Source organism: Cyrtonyx montezumae, unplaced genomic scaffold, assembly GCF_038088225.1.
Source record: "Cyrtonyx montezumae isolate F1298 unplaced genomic scaffold, pur_monq_1.0 scaffold_8, whole genome shotgun sequence".
Taxonomy (NCBI): Eukaryota; Metazoa; Chordata; class Aves; order Galliformes; family Odontophoridae; genus Cyrtonyx; species Cyrtonyx montezumae.
The window spans coordinates 97,997,715-98,021,945 of NW_027072089.1; the positions used below are offsets into that span (position 1 = coordinate 97,997,715).

A 24,231-nucleotide genomic window follows, 5' to 3' on the forward strand; every position below is an offset into this window, starting at 1 on the left:
TGATTGATTGGTTATTTTGTTGTTGTGGTAGTGAGTTCTTTCTTTTTTTCATCAGTTTTGGGTGTGCTGGTCTGAAAACCACTTTTGTTTCTCAGTCTTTGGTTCTGCTTATGTAGTAGAGCAGGTAAGAGCTGCCTGTTATCTTCAGTGATTCCTGAGGGCTTGCCTACATAATGAGCAGGACGCAGCATCTTGTGTTTGTTATGAAGCAAGAGACTGAAGATGTGTTTGAGCTTTAAAAAGTAATCTGTTTTAAATACATGAAAGGTTGTAAGGTTACCAGCTTGTTAATGGTAGGGAAGAGAACTTGTGTTCAGGCTGACCTAAAGCTACCAGGCAAATCTAATTCCTAGTGCTTTGTTATTCCTGGCACACTTTAATAAGCAAATAGCAGCTGAATAATGTACTGGAAATCAGGGCAATTACACATACACAATTTATAGCAACAAAATGAGCCGGGTGCCCCCTGTCCCTTTTGGGATCAGATTAGCTGTTGAAACACTACAAATAGAAAGACAGCAAGTAATGTTTTGCAAGGAATGAAAAATGAGATTTGCTCTGTGTTGAGAATATCTTTTGGATTTGCAAACCTGGACAATAAACGGTGTAGCTGGCAGGTATCCTTTGATTTTTATTGTTGAAGCTTCGCTGAAAAACTTCCCTACTTGCACAGGTGGATGACTTTGCAGTTTGAGATGCAATGCTGAAAAGAATGCAGTCATGCTGGCTTCAGCCCTGTTGGCTCTTTGTACTGCTATTTTGAACAGTAGAAAGAGAAGTTTGGCTCTGACAACTTGCTTCCTCTTTTTCTTTTTTTTTCCCCTTCCTTCTGTCTTTTTTTTGGTTTGTTTGGTCTCTAATAATTCTGTTTCCTGGAATGTACTGGGAAGCATCACTATAAGCTGTGACTTCGTCAAGCTGGGAGTCAATGTCCACCTTGATCTTTGAATATAGCTTCAATCTGATCATTGAATGGATTCTCCTTTCCAAGCACTTGAGGCCATTCGTGTAGTGCCTTCTGCCAGGTAATGCTTGTTCCCAGGGCTGCAGCAATCTGCAAACATCACAAACAGTACCGTCAATTTCCTCTACCTCAATGCGTCTCGTACCAGCACTGAGGAGTCTCCACCAGAAAGAAGACTCCTCTCCAGACTCGCACAGAATCATTAAAGTTGGAAAAGATCCTCAAGCTCAATCATCAACCCACTCACACCGTGGCCACTAGATCACGTCCCTCAGTGTCACATCCACGTTTTTTGAACACCTTCAGGGACAGTGACTTCACCACCTCCCTGGGCAGCCCGTTCCAGTGCCTCATCACTCTTTATGAGAAAAAAATGTTTCTTAATAGCCAACCTGAACAATTTGAGGCCATTTCCTCTCATCCTAATCCTGTTACCTGGGAGAAGAGGCTGACCCCACTTAGCCACAACCTCCTTTCAGAGAGTTGTAGAGAGCAATAAGTCTCCCCTGAGCCTCCTCTTCTCCAGATTAAACATGATGGACTGTACCCTCAAGCCAAAGAAAAGTTCAATCCTGCTGCTTGAACAGGGGAGAATTCATATGAACTGTAAAAATAAAAATGAAGATCACATATGTGCACCTCCCTAACCCATGCAAGAGCTAGATTTATCAACAAGTGCTCATTTCCAATACAGTGAAAATAAAGAGATGCCCTCTAAAGGTTTTGTTCTTATTGATGTAAACTACTATATTAAACAAATCCTATCAAGGATGGGAACATAAGTGCAATTTGAAAGTATAAAGTTCCACCCTCTATTATGTTGACAATTATTTTGTCAATTACAGGAAAATAGATGATACATGCAGGCAGCCAGGTCTCCAACGATTTCCTGATGCCTACAATGTCTGGTCAACAAACTTCTCTTCAAAAGCCATAGGATCTGACTTTTTTCTCCAAACAATTATGAAAGTATTTCAAAAGCTCTGCTTGGCCGTAATGCATAAATCTTTTACCAGTCCATGAAGGAATTCATGCTCCCGAGTTCCTCTGATACTTCTAATAACTATTCACTCTGATATCCTGTGAGGAAACCCTAGGTGCTGGGAAAAAGAGGCCCAATTATATCCAGGTTCAAAACCAACCACCTCTGATTCTCTGAGTTCAGAGCTGCTGCTGGTTGCCTTCAGAGCCTTTTCCCAGGAGAGCTGTGGAAAGTGGTAAAATAGCTCTTCTCCTTGCTGTCAGAACTGCTCTGCCTTTCATGAAGTGTTTGCCCTAGAAGTTATTCACTAGAGAGAAATTGTTTCTGCCGTATTGCTAGGGTGAAAAACATCAAGGGCAGGAGGAAGGGAAAGAGGAAACAGCCTGATTCGCCTTTTAACAAGTTTTCACACTTTGCTAATGTAGTTTTGTTTTAACTTCTACTATTATATGGCAACTTTACTTTCAACCCTAAAGCTCATGCTAGCATTGACTATGAGTTTTAAATAGGGCTAACAAAGCCATTTTGTTAAGGGCCAAGGTGGGTTCATAGAACCAAACTGTTTGAACTAAAGTTTCAATGTTTGAGAACAGACTGGAGCCTTTTGGGGAAGTTTTATGTGCTTCTTTGTAATGCTGTGCTTTTGAAGGAAGCTGCAACGCTGGGCCAGGAGAAGAAAACTTTCTTTTATTCAGAGCTCAAGCACAAAAAGGGGTAGAAATTCCTAGACTCTTGTTGGTTGTGATTTCATGAAGTGGGGATGTTAGGTAGGGAAGAGGAATAGGGGAGATTGTGTTGTTACTTGGGACAAATTACTGAAGTGACCGAAGAGTTGTTCTGGGACACCCTATGCCTCCAGCTGCCTGAGACCTGTCTGTGTCTGAGCTCTCTGTCCCGGCGTGGGAGTCTCCTAACCACCTTCACAAGTCCCTCAGCCTTCCCTATATATAGTGATTTTGTTTGCTTTTGAAAAAACACCATCTTTTTGTGCTGTGCCCTCTGAAAAAGTATCACAGGAGGTGTGCTCTGCAGTGTTCAGGCTGCTCCTGACTGCAGTTTAAGACATACGTACTCAGAATGCCCTAAATTGTGCAGGTCCTGATCGGACAATAGTTCATGTGGTGCTGATGGTTTGGATGAGTTACCATGAATGAGCAGGGAGGCATAGGGAAGGTCTCACAATTAGAGAAATCTGTAGTCCTTTTTCAATCCCAAACATCTTGTGCTTTGAGACCAGCTACAATTCACATGGTTTTTGTGATGATGATGATGATGGCGATGATGTTCATTATTATTTTATATGAGGCTGACAAATCCTAATCAATCTTTAAAACTAATACTGCCCATTCCTTGTGTAGCCCTGGTTGACTGTGACTGGGAGGTGGCTGTGCTGTGTTAACAGCTTCTGGTTGGTTTTTCCTTCTGCACAAATACGGGGATGGGAACGCTTCTCAGCAAAGTGTAAACACACAACTAATCTGATATGTGTTGCTTTAGTTTCTCCTTTCTTTTTTTCCCCTGGTTATAATGTGTTTTGCTCAGACTTAAAGAAAGAAAAAAGGGAGAATCTAATCACAGTCAAGCTGTGCTTTCCTGCCTGTACATAATCATTAAGACTCTTCCAAGCATCTCAGTTTACAGTCTGTGATGCTCAGGGCTTTCACATTCTCTGTGGTAACTTTGTAAATGCAAGAAATGAAGCAATTTGTAGGGGATCCTGTTGAAATGCATGGCGGTTCCATACAAACATAGCAATCAGCTGTTCCAGAGAGAAGCAATGTCCTTGAAGCCATCTGGCACTCAGGATGGTTTGCAGTGAGATTTGTAGAATGGAAAAGATGCTGAAAAACTCTCTGGGCTCCCCCTGTCATCAGTGAGAAGACAAAGTTGGATTTCTTCCAAGGGCAACTGAGCAGGAGCTGAGGGAGCGCTGGCTCAGATTTCTCTAGAGGGATCTTAAAAGGACTGAGTTAAGTGCCTTGACTTCAGGTGTTAAATAGTGTGATTTTCATCCACCTACATCTTGATCTGTGACTTTTGGTTAAAAAAAAAAATGATGCAAAATTTACAGAGCACAATTTTAGCTTTGAAACCAGAGATTAAGGATTATGCCAAGAAAGAGTATTCAGAATTTTCAGTTTTACAGCTTCATGAAAACACACAGGAAAATGCCCTTTGTCCCCCAGGAGCACTCCACATGGGACACAGTTCTGGGATGGGCTGAACAAATGTGTGCTTGGTGTTCTTCCCTCCTTTCAGGGGTTTTTAAGAATCAGTTAGTCTCTATGGACACTATTTATTTGAAGTGTCCTAACCCAGCCTTTTTCAGTGCATGAGAAAACAGAGTGGATCTGATGTATACGTATCGTTACCTTTTGTCTTTTTTCCTTTTCCTTCTTTTTGCATTGATGTCTGTGTGGCTTTTGGAAAGATTCAGCTCTCTTCCACTCTCCTACTGTATAGCTGGATCAATGCTCTACCAGACACACATACTGACACCTGGTTATGCCAGCAGGTTATTGTTTTCTGTCATTAATGAGATATCAGATAAGGGGCAGGTGAAAGCCAGGGGCAGAGCTCCTGCCCAAAGAAGTTTCATTACCGCTGGGGATCCACCATGCTGTTCCTCTGGCACAGAGGGACACTGTGGATCCCTGACTCCAAGCTCAGTTTCTCTGCATCCAAAGGCAAGAGCTAAAATGCATACGCTTTCCTCAGAGTGCAGTTCACTTCAAATATTTGTGAACATTTCTCAAATGCTTCGAGATCTGCTTTGAGATAAATGCAGCAAAAATGTACAGACAAGGACTTCATCATATTTATTTGCCAAGCTGTACGTGATGAGTGAGGAATTGCTGCAGAGATGGAGGTAAGAGACCTCAATCCCTTGGCAAGCTGCAGGGTATCAACTCTCTTGCGCTAGGCAGCATTAAGTGGTGTTAAAGCTGTACCTGGCTAGAGGCTGGTATGAAGTCAAACCTTAAATAAAACTTGCATGAGGAGTGAACAGGTTGTTTGTCATCTCTCTCAAGCTTACTCTTAAATATCACGCTGTGCTCATACTTCCCCTGGTTTGTACTGCAAGAGCTGTTCATTCAGGGCAGAGTGCTGCGTCTCAGCCCAAATAGTGCTGTGTTGATAACAGGCTTGTGTATAATAGCTGGAAAAGAAAAATGGATTTAAAGTGGTGGATGTTTGGATAAGGCTAATTAATATATACTAGAAGGGAAATAACTCACTTGAAGTGAGGCATATCTACAGCTGGCACCTTGACTGTATGGGAAAACGTATCTATAAAAGCATTAACGTCATCCCAACAGCAGGAGAGGGAGATGGTAATGACTGTAGGATGCTGTCTCTGGGGGGAGCAAAATATGACAGCGTTTGGATGTGCATAAGGCTTGCAGCTGCCCTTCCATGCCCTTCTGTCAATTTCTTCTGGCTTGAGAAGGTTCCCTTCAAAACAAATGCTTTCTGGGCTCCTTTCCACACCACCTTGCAGGATGTGGTCAGAGAGGCTGTGGCCTGGTGAGCCTGGTTTCTGTGGTGGCCTCTTGCTGGTGGCCATGGACACCCTCAGGTTAAGGCATAAAAACACCACCAATAGCTTATCTGCTCATCTCCAGACTCTCAATGTGCAATTTCCCCAGATGGTGGGGTTGGAAATGGGGTTTATTTAATCGCTGTTTTCACACCCGTTTCATTTGCCAAGTTTTCTCTAATCACTTCCTTTAAAAGTCCTGCAGCAAAAAATCTAGGCACACTTTCCCTGTGTCCTCAGGCTGCAAACCTGTACCTCCCGGCAGCTATCTTGTGGCGTTGCCTGGTAGCCAAGCAGGCATTTAATTCTGCTGTGAAGGAGCCCCTGTGGGAATAGGAGGCTTTTGTAGCATGGCAAGAATGAGGCAGCCACCATTTTGCTTCACCTGACCATCACAGATGTAAAGGATAGCAAGGAAAACACTCATTTTGGCTTTGGATTTCCCCATGCTGAAGGACACCCAGACACCACAGGCAGACACTGGCATCCCACTCTCCACACCATTCCCTGTCAACGCTTCAGGGATTTTACCTGACTGGGGTGGAAGCCATCAACTGACTCGATCAGCTGCCAGGGCTCACCGCCCATCCTGTGCCACTCCTCAGCTGCTGCAGAGCACAGAAGATGAAGGGTTACTGCACTGCACTGAGATAGGACCCCCCCTTTTCCTCCTCCAAATGCCCACAATACTCTTAATCTCACAACGGCTCAGTGTAAAGATTATGATAATTTATATAAAGTTGTCAGAGCTATTACTGCATACAATCTCCATCTCCTTGGGGCAGTATTTAAGATTTTATTGTTATTTTTTAAAATCTGAAATATTTAAGCAAGGAAGTGGTTTGAACGTAAATTGTAAAACAATTCCCTTTCCCTCCAATAAGACCAATGCTGTAGTAAGTAAAGCTATACATTATTTAATACTGATTTAATACTTTTGTATTTTCCATTTTAGCTGCAGCTTCAGCACAGCAGGAAATAAATATATAAAAGGAAAAGATAAAGAAAACAGTGCTTTTTAGAGGAAGAGATGGTAACGGAGTATTCACAGGGGCCAATGTCTGCAGGAATGGGATGTCATTTTTAGTTATGTTTCTTCCCAGTGGCCTTTTTCAACTCCAACAAAATAACCTTTCGAATTACATAAGCATGACAGTCAATGCAAATGATGCTCTACTGTGAGCCCCAGAGCCATTAGAGAAGCAAAGAGCTCGCTTTCTTCAAAAGGGATCTAGTGATACAACGTGGGACAGTGGATATAGCATTAACAGACTGTGTATTTGGTAATTTATTTTACAATGACAGATTAAAAATTCCTAATATTGTTATGTGGGCATCCTGTCAGGAGAAAAATATTCTCCTTTCAAGTGCTACAGTGTGGACCTAGAATTACCACCATGGACTCTGGCTGCAGTGGCAAGAAGCGATGCCTGGGCCCTCATTGTGGCTTTAAAGTCACAGAGTGGCAGTACTCCTGCTAAACTATAGAAATGTAGTTGAGATGCTTTATTCAACACCAAAGTTACTTCTGAAGAATAGAGCTCAGAGGTTTATTTCAAAACTGTATTATGCTGGGGAGAGTGAATTTTTCATCCTGTGTTACACCAGGAACTGGGTTCATGCTCAACGCACACCGTGTGAGCTTGCCTAACCCCTTATATATGATGTCCTACACTGAGTATGAGGCTGTGTATTGTGTTTTTCCTTAGACTGCCAGAAACAGCAGGTAAGTAAGGCAGGCGAAATTTCTGGCAGCAAAGGTCAATTTAGTCTATTATTATACCTGAACTCCAGAAATCCTAGAGCAGTTCTCGGACAAAGAGATACCAACAGAGAGCATCCAGCGATTGCCTTGGAAGTGCCTATTTCCTAGGCTAGGCTAGGCTGGAGCTTGCTCACATCCACACCAGGAGAAGTCAAAACCAGCCTGTGTTGTAAGCACGAAGTACTTAAACCGAAGCCAACATCTCAACTTGAATGTCCACTTAAATCTCGAGTAAATGCTGTATACCCAATAAGGCTCCATCCAAGAAAGCTGGGAGCTGCTGTGTACCTACCTAGAACTACTGTCCTCATCACAGCATGCAACCACTGCTAAATATCTGATGTCTGGGGAGTCTAGGGGAGGATTTGTGCTTGCTTCAGGAGGAGAGCAGAAAGTAGGTCAGCAGCCCCAGCACATCCATGAGCTGACAGCTCTGCTGATAGAAGCACACATCACCAGCTCCAGGGCCGCAGGAAACTTTGCAGAGTGTCTGTCAGAGATGGTGTTTGTACGTGCACGTGTGTTTGTTTACCTCGTTTATTTAATGCAGTGTCATCAAGAACGGCAAATTATATTGTCTATTTCTTTTTCTGAAAGCAAATAAATTACCTAAAGTTAGCAATTTAACTTATTAAAGTAATTTGTCTACCCAGCAGGTAGTTTGTTCCAAATCCTAATGTCTTGTTAATTATTAATTAGCAAACACTTGGCCACCCTGAAACTCTTTGCTATGATATCTAGCTTGACAGTGGGGTCGGCATATTTGAAATTAAGTTTTGGATGGAAAAAATCCCATCCCCTCAGCTCTACCTCCTCCTCTGTGTGCTCTGCATGAATCCCAGCCCAGCTCCCCGAACTGGGTCACGGAGAAGAAAATAAATTTGTGAGTTTGATGGGTTCTGGCTGCGGCTGAGACTTTTGCAATAATCCTCGGTGCCTCAGCAGCTTTGTGCTTCCGAGGACAGGCAGACACTGATTGGGAGAGGTGTTAGAGATGTACACTTTGAAGTATTGCCAGCTGCTTCTGTCCCTTCATGGCTCTGCTTTTAGCTGTCTACATTCTGCGATTTAAAATGTCATTAAAAAAAAAGAACATATGGTCCTCAGGCATAATTTTTCAAGCAGGACCTCTTGGTGAATACAAAAATAAGGAAATGCAGATCAGGTTTTTTAATTTAATTATTACGTACTGTACATAGAATCTAAAAGTTTGTGTCATTGAGGAAGTCCCAAGGTGGCCAAGCTGGAATTCCTGCCCTGTGTGCTGAGGAATGGGGATAGTCACGCAGGGGAAGAGGCAGCTACAGAGTGGCTGGCAGTGACCCCTAGTGCTTGCAAGGAGTGACAAGTGTGTTTCTACCACTGATCTGTCAGGAGTGCTTCTGCTCTCCTTGTGACATGTGCGACCAAAAGATCTGTTTTTATTGTGTCAGATGCAGAAGGAAGTGGTTTAGGGAATGCACTTACCTAGTGTCACTTAAGATCACTCAAGGGTGAGTGTTAGAAGACCCTCAAGTCAGATACTTCTGAACCACTAAGCTATGGGAAGGTGGCTGCATTTCTGCAGGGGGAAAACTGACTAAGAAAACCTGCCCTTGGTACAGAGCTAACACACTGGGATGGGTTAGCATCCTGGCATGGGGTTTGAGCACCACTTGAGAGAGGAGAGGAAAAAGCCACTTACTCTGCTTCAGTGGGAAATCCATGTAGAAAACATCAAAGTTGGCAAACTTCTGAGTTGTGGCGATGTCTTTCAAGACATTGGAAAGCTGTAAGGCTCTCTGTAAACATCAGGCAATTTGGTGTCAACTCACAATGCAAAATGCCATCGCAGATTGCACCGACTCATCTTAGATAACTAAGATTAACATGGCACGTAGGTATTTTACCAGAAATTTCTTTTAACGGAATCTGCTCTTGTATAACTATTTAGGGTTCCTCATTTCAGGGGCTGTTTAATGAGTAGCAGCTCAGTTTTTCCCAGTCCTCTTAAGGAAGACTGAAACTTTCTGTAGAGGTTAAAAGTTCTCCTTTCTCATTATCTTCCTGCTGCTGTATCAATGGTACCAATGCTCAGCTAGCCAGGCCATATTCTGCTCTTACTCTTAGTGGAGTAAATTACCTCCATCAGTTGCTGACCCAACCGATAAATCCAGGGTGAATTCTATAACAGAGATTAAGATCTCCTAAATATTTAACACATGCAGTTTGGATGATAACATAGACAATTAGTTTCAGACAGGAGCCAGAAGGGAGATTAATTCACGCCCTGCAGTCATAGAGCTGTTCATGGACAGCAGTTACATGCCCTGTCTGTCCTGTGGTGCTGGTGCTAACACATAAAGTGCAGACCTGCGAAGATTTAGGAATGTGCTTAATAACTCAAGAGTGATGGAGCACACGATGAAACAAGTATGTAAACCCTGGCAAAATTAAGGCCGTATTTTTTTGTTGGCCATGCCACCAGGAGCAATGTCCTTGAGGGACATCAGTCCAAGCCCCAGGCAAGAGTTTGCTCCTGCTTCCAGAAAAGCCTATGCCATCAGTTTATCATGCTCACAGTGCCCAGCATGTAAGCTGTTTCCTTATAAAAGTATTTCTCCTCAAAGAGCGAGACCCTGAATGTTTTTGTCTCACGGAGATCACTGGGACCTCAGAGAGATCGCATCTCTCAAGAATGAATTTGTACAGCTGAGGGATCACAACATGAACACAGATTAGCCTGCGGGACATTCAAAAAGATGGGCACAGAAAATTCCACATCTTGCCACTCACGTTTATGGAAGAAAAAGTGCTCTGATGTCTTGCACTTGGGATACCAGGTTTAGACCAACATCATCATAATCATATAAAAGACTAAAGCAAAATGAAAGAGCCCAGTACATAGTTTATGTTTAAACTTTCTCTTCACATGGAAATGTTGCATATTCTTTTAGTTGGTCTACATTCAAATGATGTATTTTTGTCTGTTCTGGCTGTTGTGAAATGGTTTGGGGCTGAAGAGAAAACATCTGTTTATATAACACAAGACACCTGGTAGATAGGAAGAATTCCATCACGGAGAGTGTGGTCAAGTATTAGAATCATAGAACTGATCAGGTTGGAAAAGACCTTCAAGATCATCAAGTCCAATCACCCTATTAGAACTGGCTGATCTGACAGGTGGTGGAGTCCCCATCCCTGGAGACTTGTGGGCATGGCACTAAGGATCTATGGTTTAGTGGTGGGTCTTTGTAGATCAGGTGGATAGTCAGGCTTGCTGGTCTTGGATATCTTCTCCAGTGTAAAGAATTCTAGGATTCTATGCAAGATTCAGGGTTGGGGCACACTGGAAGACCCACTGGGCAAGAGAGTAGACCTGCACACCAAACTCAGAAGTATCATTCCTCCTTACCTCTGAGGTCAGGTTCCTGAGAGTCTCGTTAGCAGTCAGCCAGCCACTGCAGGGGCTCACCTGGGGTAGGCAGAGGGGGAAGGGGGTTAGTGGGAGGCAGACGAGAGGGGAGGGCAGGGGTGCTCCTAAGGGAGACCTTACCTGAAGGCAGTTGAGGAAAGAGTACAATTGGCTGTAGGTGACATCCCTGTTCAGCTGCCCTGCAAAACACAGAAAGGGAAGCTCTGCATGCCCAGTGGCCAAAGGCACTGCCATGACTTTGCTTTGTGGCTCTACTCATCCCCTGGTTTTGTCATTGCTGTTCCAGGATCTGTGGAGTATGACATCACCCAAATGAAATGGGCTCCTTGGGCTGCTTTGTAGGAACAAAATGGTACAGGTGCGTCTCCTTGTATCACCCTACAGCCAGGGAGCAGGACTGGGAGACCTCAAACATTGAGGGCTGGTGAGAATGTCCCAGACTCACATAGCCCCAAATGCCAGGCCCTGGCACAGACTGTCCGGGTGTCTGGGATGCAAATGGCTGCTGCACCTGATGGGTTTGGTTGGTGCGAGCCCAGGTGGGTATTTTGGCAGAAAACCAGGATGACGGCTGGTGAAGCCTGATGGGCTGCCAAACAGGGAAACCTCCTCGCAACCTGTTGGAAGATCTGCCAGAAGTGATGTCTTCCTGCAAAACACGTTGCTGAGGATTAATTGGTTCTCTCTGAGGTGATTGAAGCCCTCTGAAAAATTGCCAGCCTGCCCTATAGCTAATTGCTCCTGGTTAGGCTTGTGCCAAAAATGCTACGTGTTATCTTTGATAATTAGGTATCCAGTAGAGGAACCGCCCCTGTGATAAACATTTGCTCATGCAATGAAATGCATTTGTGTGACTGAAGAATTATGATCATAGTGTCCCCCTGAGCCAGAAGGAATGGAGGTTTCCTTTTTTTTTTTTTTTTTTGTATGTTTTCACTTGATAGCACTATAGTGCTTATTTGAGAAAAGATGATGATCACAGAATTGCAGGGGTTGGAAGTGATCATCAAGAGATCATCGAGTGCAACCCCCTTGATAATGAAGTTTCCCTACAATAGGTTGTATAGGTTGGTGGCCAGCTGGGTTTTGAATATCTCCACAAAAGGTGACTCCAAAACCTCTCTGGGCAGCCTGTTCCACTGCTACATCACCCTTGCAGTAAATAAGCTCTTCTGCATGTTTGCACAGAACTTTCTATGCTCAAGTTTTGGGCCATTACTCCTTGTCTTATCACTACACACCACTGAGAAGAGCCTGGCCTCATCCATTTGCTTCCCACCTCCCTTTATATATTTATAAAAGTATTAATCAGATCCCCAATCAGTCTTCTTTTCCCTCAGGCTGAACAGGCGCAGGTTTCTCAGTCTTTCCTCATATGGCAGATGCTCCATGCCCTTTATCATCTTTGTGGTCTTCCACTGTTCTCCTTCTAGGAGATTCCTTTCTTTTTTGAACTGGGAAGCCCAGAACCGGACACAGTAGTCTAAATGTGGCCTCACCTGGGTGGAGTAGAGGGGAAGGATCATAGAAGAAAACAATAGAAATGGAGACTTCAGACTTCCTGAGAAAATGCATGTACTTTTGAGGGGCAAAATGACTTGTAGTATATCAAGCGGAAGTTATGGGGCCTCTGGCAATGTCTAATCTTGGGAAAATCAGGCACAAAGCCTTCTGAATGCTCAAATAGCCAAAATTGTTTAAAGATATAATCTACCATCTTAATGAAATGATTCACCAGCTCTTCCTTTACTAATGAGGACTAATATGGGAACAACTTCTTACTTAACTCAGATACAAGAAGGTTTTCTTTACCAAAAGATCAAAAGGATCTTTTGGCCTGAAACACACCTATATGGTGTGAAGTTTCTGTGTCACACCTACATGCAGAATAGGAGGTGGCACTCACCCAAGTGCTTGTGGAAGATTTACTTCTCCAGTATCTACTCGGTCTTTTGCAACTCCTTGGTTTAATTCTGCCCTAGTTCACACCTAGTCCACACATCAATCAGAGAGTGGGAGTGTTCACCAGGTGCCCAGCTCGTTTCCACATCCACTTTTTGTGTCGATTATGGTTTGGGTCTGAGTGGGTTTTTGCTTGAAATAGACTTATAAATTACTCAGGAAGAGAAGGAAACATGAGCGATTGATAACCAAGAGAACCCCACAACATCTCATATTTACCCAGAGGATGATATCTGTTGTGCAGGTTATCCCAGAGAAAGCGTCCATCCACCAAGCCTGTCAGAATCACATGGCTGCTGTTTGGAAGCTGGGAGTCCAGGTATTGCAGAGCCTTCATGACATTGGAGAACATTTCTTTGGGGGTGGTCATGTGAGCCAGTGTGTCTTGGTTCCTGCAGAGAGGGTGCAAACAAGGCACTGTGTCAGGCAATGCTGGGCTTACAAACAGGCACGTGCAATAGCAGTGCTTTCTTGTTTTCTGTTCTTCCATATTAGGTTAGCTAAATAAAGCTTTATAGAAGTGAGGAGATACCCTTTAGACTCTAGTTATTGCCTTAATAACGAGCGATGCAGAAATTCATTGTAACAAAAGCCTTCTTACTGTTAAAAACACAGGCAGGAGTGCAGTCTTGTTTTGTGGAGTGACCTCTGAAGTTGAAATAAATTTCAACTTACATAAGAAAAACAAACAAGCTGAACTCCCCCAGGCTTTCTTGATGAAAACTGCTCTTGTTATATTAATAAAGCAACCGCTTTAGTGTATAAACAGCCCTTGCCTGATCTCTCCTGAGTGCTATTGCCTCATATCAACAGGTAATGACAAGTAGATGGAGGTGTCCCCAGGCAGATAATCTCCTCCCAAGTAATTGGGAGACGATGCTGGTCCTGTCATGGAGGTGCAGCTCAGCTTGACCAAAGCTTCCAGAAAGAAAGGCCTTTTCCTAGAATTCTTTATCTGAAGAGGACACTCAAGCCTTCCATGTGGTACAGGGGCTTGGAGACTGTTCCCTTTCAAAGTCCTCTGAGCCCTACATGGCAAATGGATGGCTACCCCTTGAGTAAGAGCAGGGTAAACTGAAGATGGGCATGTTTTAACTGCTGGGAAATCAGGCAAGATTGTTTGCTGGTGAGTGCCCTGCAAAAGCAGGAGCCTTCACAAGAGTTGGAGTTTTGTGCCGTGGAATTAAAAATGATTGTACCCTGGGGAGGACTGAGTCCTATGTGGCAGTGACATGTTCTTCCATTAAGGATCTGGGATTCCTTAGCAGGCTACATTTTGCCTGCAAGATAGTAAATAGACAAGTTCATTGGGCCTAGAAGTTGATCTTAGTGCAGTATGTGCTTCCGCAGTGTCTGAGAATTTCTGGTTAGAGGGAAGTGAAAAATAGCATTAAGATTCAGGCTCACGCTCGTGACAGCCACCCAAGCAAAGTACTTCTAGATAAGGCTGTAGTTTTGCCCTTAAATTACTTCATTTTCACCTGCAGGTGTTGCAAAACTTGATTTCAAAATATTGCTCTGATGTAAGGTCACTACGGTAAGCAAATACAGCAGGGGGAGATGAAATTGACATTCTTTTGTCATTCCCCACTGAAGTCATGCAGGTGTTTCCATGCATTTCTTCACATTTCTTCTCTGTGCCAGGCTTTGAAATTAAAACCCCTGGAACCTCTGGAAGCTAGTATCATCATTCCAGCATGTAGCAAGCGGCATTAATGACAGGATGCTTGGCTGCTTGCATTGAATCTGGCTATTTTAGGGAAAGCTTCCTGCTCCCCTACATTAGCAAATGCACAATGGATGGACACATGCAGCTCGTGGATATCTTATTGGGTGTCCACGGGTTCCACACAGAAACTAGCTCACGCGATCTGGGCAAAGCCTTTCCAGCCCTCTTCCACCTTGTTTGCACCATTTTCACCCTTGTGTTGGCTGCAGAAGTTGTAATTGTAAAGCTGGGAAAGAAGTTGGAGTAGGTTGCCTTGCCCCAAGTGCAACCAAGAGGTGCAGCAACTCTGTGGTGCCTGTGATCGGTGGTGCTCATTATTTTCAGAGTATGGAGACTGCTGGGAACTCAAACCATGCACTGTCAGTTTCACACACTACAAGAACCTAGGTAGCTCACTGCCCTGCCCTTCACATTGGATGAAATATGGGCATTTTAACCATGCCTTGGCTAAGAACTGTGTCTCCAATGTGCTCAGCACACCACTGTGTCATTTGAAGGTAAAATACAGGATACGTCCAGAAGGAATCAATTACTGCTCTTCAAATATGTTCTGAAGAGGTTTTTATTTGCCTAGCTTAATGCCAGGCATTCAGAATGCTGCACATCCTCTGTAACCTCTTTGGGCATGATCAGACCAGAGAGAGAAATTTCTGCTGTTCTCCCCATTCTGTTCAATGGAAGCATGATGTTTCCATACCAGCTGAGGTATTTCCTTTACTGGAGTCAGGGGGATCACTGCAACTATCATTTCTTTTGATGCTCTGGATGTTGTGGAGGAAAACAGACATCAAAGAGAGTTGGAGCAGACAAAAGTGTCTCTGACAGGTAACGGGCACTGTGATAAAGCTGTAACAAGTGCTGTTCTGTAACATACAAGTGGATGACACGAGGTTGAAGTGGTTTAAATTTGTGGTGAGCTGATTTTTTTTCTTTAAGCAAGAATAGAAAGTTGTGTGAGGGGCAGGGAAAGTAAAAGGATTAACCTGCAGAATGAAGAATAAATCAGAGGGAAAAGCGTGACTTTAGAAAAAAAAAAGTTGGAATATATGCTCAACAGAGCCTGGGCAAAGCCTGGGAGAAGACACTTCAAGATGGCTCACGGACACTGCAGGGACAGCGAGAGCCCTGCAGTGGTGTTGTGCAACACTTGTGTTGTGCATTCTTTTTATTGTTATTGGAGTTTATTGTTAGTTCTTTCCACAATTTTCCCTTTTGTTGTTGTTGTTGTTGTTGTTGTTTTAAACCCCTACTTATTAAACTGTTCTATCTCAATCCAGTGAATTCTTGCACTTCCCAGTTCTATCCACCATACCACTGTAGTGGGGTGCTAGTGAGCAGCTCTGTGGTGCTTAGCTGCCTGCCAGGTCAAACTGTGAGTCTGGCTTAAGAGAAAATCTGAAGATCTATCATGGTGAAGATAACATTAGACAAAGTGACCTTTAGGACTACTTGCGAAAACAAAGCTGGGGTGTGGGTGTGCTGTGCATTGGCCTGTTTACAAGGGGTGAACTTTCTGGGCTGTAGTTTTGTCACAGAGAGAGGAAGAGAAGAATCAAAATAGTGACCCCTGGGCAACCCTGTGAGTATTCATAATGGGTCGTGCCAGAATCATTAGTTTGGAAGGCTTCAGTTCATTCTCCTACTGACCTTGTGATGGGAGTAAAGCCAGAAAGAAAAAAAACCCACAGGGAGAGCACAACAAAGCCTGCAGGCAGTGTACAGGAGAGGCAGTGTGGAAATTGACCTTGACAGGGGACCACATTATGGTTCTTCAAAAGAGGCAGGCCTGGCACACTACCCCGTCTGGTGGGAGATGGCACACTGGATGAGATGGATAGATACACTTGCTCATAGATGCTATCTTTTTTCCTCCTGTTGCTGTAGTACTTCATTTCACTTGCTATATAAGATATATTCAACTTCAAACACGCCTTTGGTCACTTTATCACTGGCTTGTAAAAGGAAGACTGACAAGCTCTAAATAAGGGCTGGTAGGCAGCAACAATGGATGCAGATAAGGTGATAACCAGCATTGTCAGCAGAAACATAAGAATGAAAGGAAAGACCAAACTTCAACAGCAAAGAAAACCATCATGGAGGGAAAGCTCAAAGCAAAGAGACAGAGATGTCCAAGCAGCTGGGAGTACTCTAAAGAATGAAATTTATGGCCATATAAAAGCTAATTTGATTTCCACCTTACCCATTGCAGACATCATTCCCAATTGTAGCATAGATAACTATGGCTGGATTGTCCAGCAGTTGGTTTCTGGCCAAGCTGAAAGGTAAATCAGCAGCGTATTAGTGGGAAATACATTCTCAGTGCTTGAATCACATGCTGTATGAGATTACATTTGGAATTTGTTCAGATTTTGCCAATGGTCAGATGACTACAATTCTATTTTTTATTATTTTTTATTTTCTGTATTTTTATCTTAATCAGGCTACTTACATATTTTTTCCTCCTCCCTTTTGACCCTCATTGATTTTTCTCTTTCACTGCCTTTCTTCCTAGCTTTGTATCTTCTTTGTAATGTTCAGAAGCCAAATCAAGTAGTTTCATCTCAGAGCAAAGACGTAAATCAAGCTGTGAATTTTTTAATTAGAGATGAGAGAAGACTATATGTGTGGCTGGCAACTACATTTATGTATAGGATTGGGCTCAAGATCAAATTAGGAAGTGACTTGAAGTTCAGCACTACAGAGGAATGATTCATAAATGAGTTTTGTTTTTTTTTTCTGCAGGGGAGAACTGTCAATCTTTTAGGAGTGAACTGCATCAGCATAGAGTAGGCTAAACCAAACCCAACCATTCCATGGCCATCAAATTCATCTGAAAAGGAAGGGTTCTTCTTCTTGCTGTTTGGTAGCTGCTCACTCATATCCATGCAGGGACAGTACTCCAGTCATGATCATGTCTGTCCGCATTACTACCAGACAGAAGTAATGTGGTCAGTGAGACCCGAAGGCTGGATTTAAGGAAAAGCTCAACCTTTTCCTGAAATCCATGGAAATGCCCTACTGGCTTAAGATCAAGGCCTTAGAGTTGGTGACACCCACATTTTAAAAGTTTTTCCTCTCTTAATTAATGTTGACACCATAGAGAAAACAGACAGCACTTGAGAGCACAGTGGGCTGGGGAAGGTGTGCTTCTTGAGACACCTGTGGGTAATGCATTCACTGCAGGGTTCTGGTGCTTCCATTTGAGGGTGTAGGATGCCCCCTACACTTCTGTACTTGCAGTCAACATTCAAAATCCCATCAAACACTCACCTTTTTATTAAACCGAGGAGATTTCGTGAAGAACCACCTGATCACATGCAGTGGGAATAAGAGGAACAGTAAAAGAAGAGTCATTACAGGGACAAATAAAGGGAAAAGCAAAACCCATTTCACTGCACATTTCTAAGAATGTAGGAGTATTAAAAATAAAAGCAGCAAGTGTTTCTGCACCCTTTTTGTGTGCCAGCATTGGGAAATAAAGCTGCATCCAGTACCTGCTGACTCTCACCTGAGTTCACACATCAGACTGTAGAAAGTCAAATACTTACAAGGGCTGGGTTGTTTGGATCTGGCTTTTAATCTAGATCTGGCAGCTTCTTCCCATCTGTTGAACATAGTAGTCTCTTGTAAACCAGCCAACTTGACTTGTCAACAGTTGATCTACTTTTAACTTTTCCTATAAATTGCAAGAGGAACTGTTCTCACTCTCCTAAGTGTCTCACAGCTATGTCACATTGGGAGTGATTCAGGTCCTAAACATAGGCACTAAGTGCCATTTTTGACATCCCAGGGTACCCAGGACACCTGCAGCAGGATTGGCAGATACAACACAGGATGCCTGTGAGATTGTGCACTTCTGGAGAGGCAGCTGGCAGTGTGAAGGATTCTGTGAAGTCTCCCTGCTTTGCTACAGCACTAGGCAGCAATGCTGGGGTGTTTGCATTGCTCCTGCCACCAACGGCAGACTTAAGAAAAATAGTATTAGGCAAGCTGCATCCCTCCATAAAAGTTCTGCATTTCATTAGCAATTCACCCGGATGGTTGGGTGCAACTCAAAAGGAGACTCCTCCAGGAGAAGAACTAGCTAAACCTAAGCATCTGTGAAGGTCTACTGTGTTTCATTTATGCCTTGAATCAGAGGAGCTTTATCCCAATCAAGAGAGCTTTATGCATAAAGCCTTCTAGCAGGCCTTCAAAAGCTACGTGTATGCATCCCAGCTGTCCACAGCATGCAAATCAAACTCTGTCACCCACAGAGCAGGAGTGGTAGCAAAAAAGCAGCCAGGAGAAGCATGGTGCTTTGTTCAGGATTGAAACAGGACTGTGAAAGCAAGCTGCTAGCTCACCCCACCACAGCATTCAGGAACATGAACTTCAGAGAAGCAGGCCCTACGCATTGTACTTGCTTTTATTTTGGATTATTTTCACTCTCTCTCCTCTTTTCTCCCACTTCTTGTATTACACTTTGCTCAGCTCCTCCCTGCTCTCTCCTTTTTTCTACATAGTGCCTTGAAGCTTGCTTTGAGGAGCAAATCCAGTCCTCCTGCAGTTTGCGGGGGGGCACATTGTGGGCAGAACATCATTAAATCTCCACTGGACTGGTGTTGTGAAAAGATCTAAGAGATAAACCCCTAAGGTAGCAATAATACTCTTTGCATTTGAATAGAAATGCCTTTGTTACTATCGCTGACAAAAATGCCAACCGCATATATCACGGAATCCTTTATGTTTTAAATAATCCAGTTCTTCCAGGCTAAAAATGAATGCGATCTCTGCTGTCTCTCTCTTGAGGGTTGCTAGTCCAAGCAAAATCCGCTTCTCCTGTTGAGAAGCTCTTTTCAGCAGAAAAGAGCCCCATACAATCCTTAGAAAACATGGCTTGGAACAGAAAAACTGCTAGCTGTCTTTTTTTCTGCTTAATATCCTTTCTTTCAGCAAGAATTCAGCATCCCTCTGTTAAGCCACTCTGCCAAACGACTCCCTGAGCTGAGGCTACACTGCTTGTACAAATAAATTAATTGGGATCTCTGGAAATTAAAGATGTATTTGCAAAAGGTAAGAGGCTCATCTTGGGTAGGTGTTAACCTCCATGAGCGTAAATAGATAAAAGCAGCTCAGCACTGGCAGTTATAAATCAAGTCAAAAGACTGAGAAAATGAAGTGCTTTCTTAATGAGCATTTTTGTGGGTAAACTGAGTTACTAAGGAAGTTTCTATGATGCAGGATGCAATTTCTGATGAAAACATTCGAGAGAGAAGGAAGCGATCAGACAGAACAAGTATTTGAACTTCAGTTACCCTCACACTGCAGAATGCTTGCCATCTCCTCCTGGACCTCTCCTAACCTCCCTCTAGTCACTTTCCAAACATTTTCAGACTGGTGGCATTTTTTGTGAGAGTCAGGGTGGGTTTTACTTCCACAACCCCAAATTTCACGAGCCTTGAAATTCTTCTAAGGTGGGTTTTTCTTGGTTTGTATGGTTGACAATGTGCAGTGTGGACCTGCACAGATTGACTCTTGGTCCAGATAGCACCAGAAATGCTGCATGGCTAGGAAAGACTTCTTGCTCCCTTTTGCTGATTCTTTCTCATCAAAGGCAAGAATCCCAAAAAGACAGATCAGATCACGTATGGCAAAGTAATATACAATATAACCATGATCTTTAGTAGTGTATAAGGTCCACGTATCTCATGGAAAAAAATTGATTAAATAAAAAAATTGTTCCATAGTTATTTAGAATTTCTGAGGGTATTCACTTTCTGCACTTTATTGTGCAGACAGTATGCTTCTATCAAAGTAAAGTGATTTCTATATGTGCTGGAACACATTTAGGAGAACTTTATAACTCCACATCTAATCTTGAAAGCTTAGACCCAATCCTCACACCTTAGGATCAATCTCCATCAGTCAAAACCCAGAAATAACCTATGGATTGCAAGCATGTGTGAAGATGCCACAAGTCAAGACACCAAAATCATACTGAAAAGGATGAATAAATAAATGAAAATGTTGACAGAGAACACTGATTAGGAGTGTTAGCTGCTTGCTGTGCACCACAGTTGGCCCACAACTTCTCTTTTTCATCACATCTTTCTGAAGAAGCAGTTTGGAGGAAGGGTAGGTTCCCCCAGCTGGGGCTTGGTCAGGCTGGTGGCCAGTTTTAGCTTCACTGATACCAATGGTGGCAATTTAAATCCTCGCATTCTGTGAAACTATTATGCTGAACAAGGCAAGAAGAGCTTTACAATACTGTGTCCAGTGTGATGATTAAGAGAAGATACCAAGGGAAGATACTCAGGGATTTTTCTATCACTTTTGTAATTTTCTCGTTTTTAAACTCCCCTCTCAATTTTCCTGACGTTCTTTTGCCTTGTCACAGGCTCCTCTCCTTTTGTATCATGCAGGAGTCAGTATTTTAAGTGTGACAGAGTGAAGAGTAAAAGGGAATGGTGCATACAATGAGATCTCTCTTTTATTATTATTATTATTTTTTAAGTTTGTGAGGGAATTGGGAAGATAGAAGAAAGGAAGGCACACCTATTAACTTAAATAGAGGAAAGCAAGATGATAGGTTATCAGGCACTGAGATTAACTGCATATAAATGAGAACTCCTCTAATTTGGCCTTTTTTTTTTATTCCCTTGCAAGAAAAGTTATCTGAGGGACAGTCAACATGGAAGCCACTGACTACAGATGCCAAGTGAGTAGGTCAGGAGTACTTGTAGCCAGCCATGAAACCAAAAACAGTGCCAAACATTTATGCAAGAGACCAGAAGCCTCCGAAACATCCCATGTGCATCAAAAATTAAGAAAGCATACAGAGGAACTGCCAGTGACAGGGGTGCTGGCATCCAAGGGGAACTTCTTCAATGGAAAAGTCCATCTGAGTCTTGAAGGGGAGCCTTGTGTCATGCTGCCTGTTAAGAAGCTTCTTCCACCTAGAACTGTCTGCTGGGGCTGAGGGAATATGGCAGAAAACCTAATCCCAAGCATTTAGCAAGTTTCTAGGCAGCATTAGGGGCAGCAGTGCTCCTCACTTAGGACCATCATGACTCACTGTCAGTGAGGGGATATATCACATAAACTAAATTATCCATGCAAGTAGAACAAATTTTCCCTCATTTCTACAGCCAGATTTCTGAAGCTTTAAAATTAATTAAATACAAGGTAAACAGAATTTGATAATCACAGAATAATCAAGTGTCTTTTAAAAATACTGCTAGGAACATCATTTAGCCCAACACACAATAGCTAACATAATAAACCTTAATTTCAAAGTGAGATTACCGTGTCCCTTCAAGAAATCACTTTGACAAATTCAATCAAACTTGATTTTGAAAAAACTCACAGTTTTGTTTTACCCCTACTTCTCTGTTTTGGGGGCTATATTAGGTTTTTGCTCTTAGTGGTGACCAAAACAAGGGTATAATTAATGAAAACCCATGCTCTTGTACCAAAAGCATCCTTCAGTTTAAATCATTCTTCCCTCTGTGGTGTTTACACCTTAAAGGATTCAAAACCAGGACAGTAATCCCTTTTAACCTTTGGTGAAGTGTTTTAACATTTTTTCACATGTATCCACTGCTGCTGGGCTCAGGAAATAAAGAACAAAAGAATATCCCGAGTTGGAAGGACTCACAAGGACCACCAAATCCAATTTGTGGCTCCACATAGGGCCACCCAAAATTCAAACCCTGTGTCTGAGAGCATTGTCCAGATGCTTCTTGAACTCCAGCACTTCTGGCTCCGCTGCCCTGGGGAACTCGTTCCATTCTCACTGCACTCTGGTGAAGAATCTGTTCCTGTTACTCAACCTGACCACTCCTCTGACACAGTTCCATGCTGGTCCCTTGAAGGAATCAACAGCTCCTCCCAGTTTAGTATCATCTGCAAACTTAATTAATATGTGTTCGAGTCCTGCATCCAGGTTAAAGCATTTAAAAGAACTGGCTCAAACATGGAACCCTGGGAAATCTCACTAGGGCCTGGCCACCAGCCTGGTGGAACTTCACTATGACCCTTCGAGCCTGATTCGACAGCCAATTGTGAGAAGCATTTTCAGAAGCTTAACTGAAATCCAGAAAGATTACACCTACTGTTTTCCCTTGGTCAAATAGATGGGTAACCTTGTCATAAAAGGAGATTCAGTTTATTTACACAGGACTTTCCCATCATGAATCTATGTTGGCTGTGACCAATGATGTCATTTTCTTTCAGGTGTTTTTCAGTAACTCTCAGAATAATCATTGCTATAATTTTAGCAGGCACTGAAGTGAGACTGGCAGGTCTGTAATTATCAAGGTCTTCTTATCCCTTTTGAAAATTGGGATGTTTATCCAGCTTCCAGTCAACTGAGGCTTTTCCAGGTTCCAAAGACCATTGAAAAATATTTGAGAGAGGTCTCACAATGACGTTAGCCAGCTCGTTGAGTATGCTGAGATGAATCCCATCAGGCCCCATCCAACTGCAGCAGCAAATCTCACATAATTTCAGGGTTGATTGCAAGTTTCTCGTTATTGCAGTTGTGGTCCCAGATCCCATCACCAGTGTTATGCATCTATGTTTTGTCTGCATCCCTATTTGTGAGGTGACTATCCCCACCAAGTAACAGAATAATGTTATCTCTGATCCTTCTTTTACTGTTAGCATATTTTTAAAAGCCTTTTTTTGTTGTCCCTCACACTATAGGCCAGCCTCAGCTCTAATTAAGTTTTGACTGCTTGTACATTTTTCCTGCAATAGCAAACAGCATTTAGACTCCTCCTACATTGCCTGACCTCATTTCCAATGTCCATAAACTTTCTTTCTCTACCTAAGCTCTAGAAGAAGATCCCTACCAATCAACACTTATCCCTTGAGACGCTATTTGCAAGCAACAAAACTAGAAGGGCATCTTGACTCCTTTAGGTCTTTAGAAGTAAAATAACAACAAATTATGCCATGTAACAATGCTTTTAGAATGAAGACTTACACGAAACATAGTTCCAGAAGGAATATATGAAAAAATAATTGCTACATTAGGTAAGAACATTCTAGATCTACAGTACCATGCAGGTGTTGAGGCAGTTGAGTTTAATTCCCAGCTCTGCTATAGTCAGTGATGGCTTGTAAATCACTTCATGCCTTCTCATGTGAAATAGCATTAATACTTTTCTCATTATCCTTTACTATTAAAGCATACAACTTGACCCTGAAGTATTGTTAATAGTACAACCATGGCAACTTAATATACAGTTAAGTAAGTTTTTTCTACATCCTTAAAAAATAATACATGACAACCACTTTGAAACCATATATTCCTTAAACTTTTACTGGAAATTGATGACTGGGTAGAAGATATATCTCTAATACTGCAAGCTTTATTAACAGCCTTACAATGTAAAGAAAAAAAAAAAAAACAAAGCAAAAAAACATAACTGTCAAATGAGTGTAACTCAACTGGACACACACACACACACACAAAAAAAAAAATCAGCAGAAGTCCTTCTTAAAAGTGCAGGTAGAAGTGATCAAGGACATATGCTGAGTTAAATAAGTGTTGTTCTCTATTTTTCCACAAGACATGTAGGTGATTAGGAAGGGTTTTCTCTTAGTTTCTGAAAGACGCTTATTAAAGTCACATCAAGTATCAGACTAATAGGATTTCTTTTTAAAGATGAAAAGCCTTACCATTTTGGGAAATGTTCTGTAAGTCTCTGTGATTGCAGCGATTTCTCCTGCGTAAACGTAGATACAGAGAGTCTGTCCAGCCTCTGAAATAGAAAATATGTAAGCTGCTAAACTCAGATGATGTGATTGAAAACTCATCCAATATTATAAAAAGAAGTATGTTCTTGACTCTAAATGACTCTGTTCACCAGCTGAAAATATAAG

The 24,231-nt window shown here is 42.5% G+C and overlaps 1 protein-coding gene across 1 annotated transcript in view; it reads right to left on the reverse strand.

Annotated features, from left to right (window-relative positions):
- Positions 1 to 822: 822 nt before the first annotated feature.
- Positions 823 to 24,231, reverse strand: part of AOAH (acyloxyacyl hydrolase) — a 61,250-nt gene continuing 37,841 nt past the window's right edge. Inside the window, exons 14-22 of the mRNA XM_065751856.1 lie at positions 24,028 to 24,110; positions 17,629 to 17,665; positions 16,559 to 16,633; positions 12,849 to 13,021; positions 10,788 to 10,846; positions 10,647 to 10,706; positions 8,937 to 9,033; positions 6,019 to 6,095; positions 823 to 1,054 (exon numbers count right to left, since the gene is read on the reverse strand). Of these exons, the coding sequence (XP_065607928.1) occupies positions 926 to 1,054; positions 6,019 to 6,095; positions 8,937 to 9,033; positions 10,647 to 10,706; positions 10,788 to 10,846; positions 12,849 to 13,021; positions 16,559 to 16,633; positions 17,629 to 17,665; positions 24,028 to 24,110 (790 nt within the window). The 3' untranslated portion in view covers positions 823 to 925. The remainder of the gene's footprint in view (positions 1,055 to 6,018; positions 6,096 to 8,936; positions 9,034 to 10,646; positions 10,707 to 10,787; positions 10,847 to 12,848; positions 13,022 to 16,558; positions 16,634 to 17,628; positions 17,666 to 24,027; positions 24,111 to 24,231) is intronic.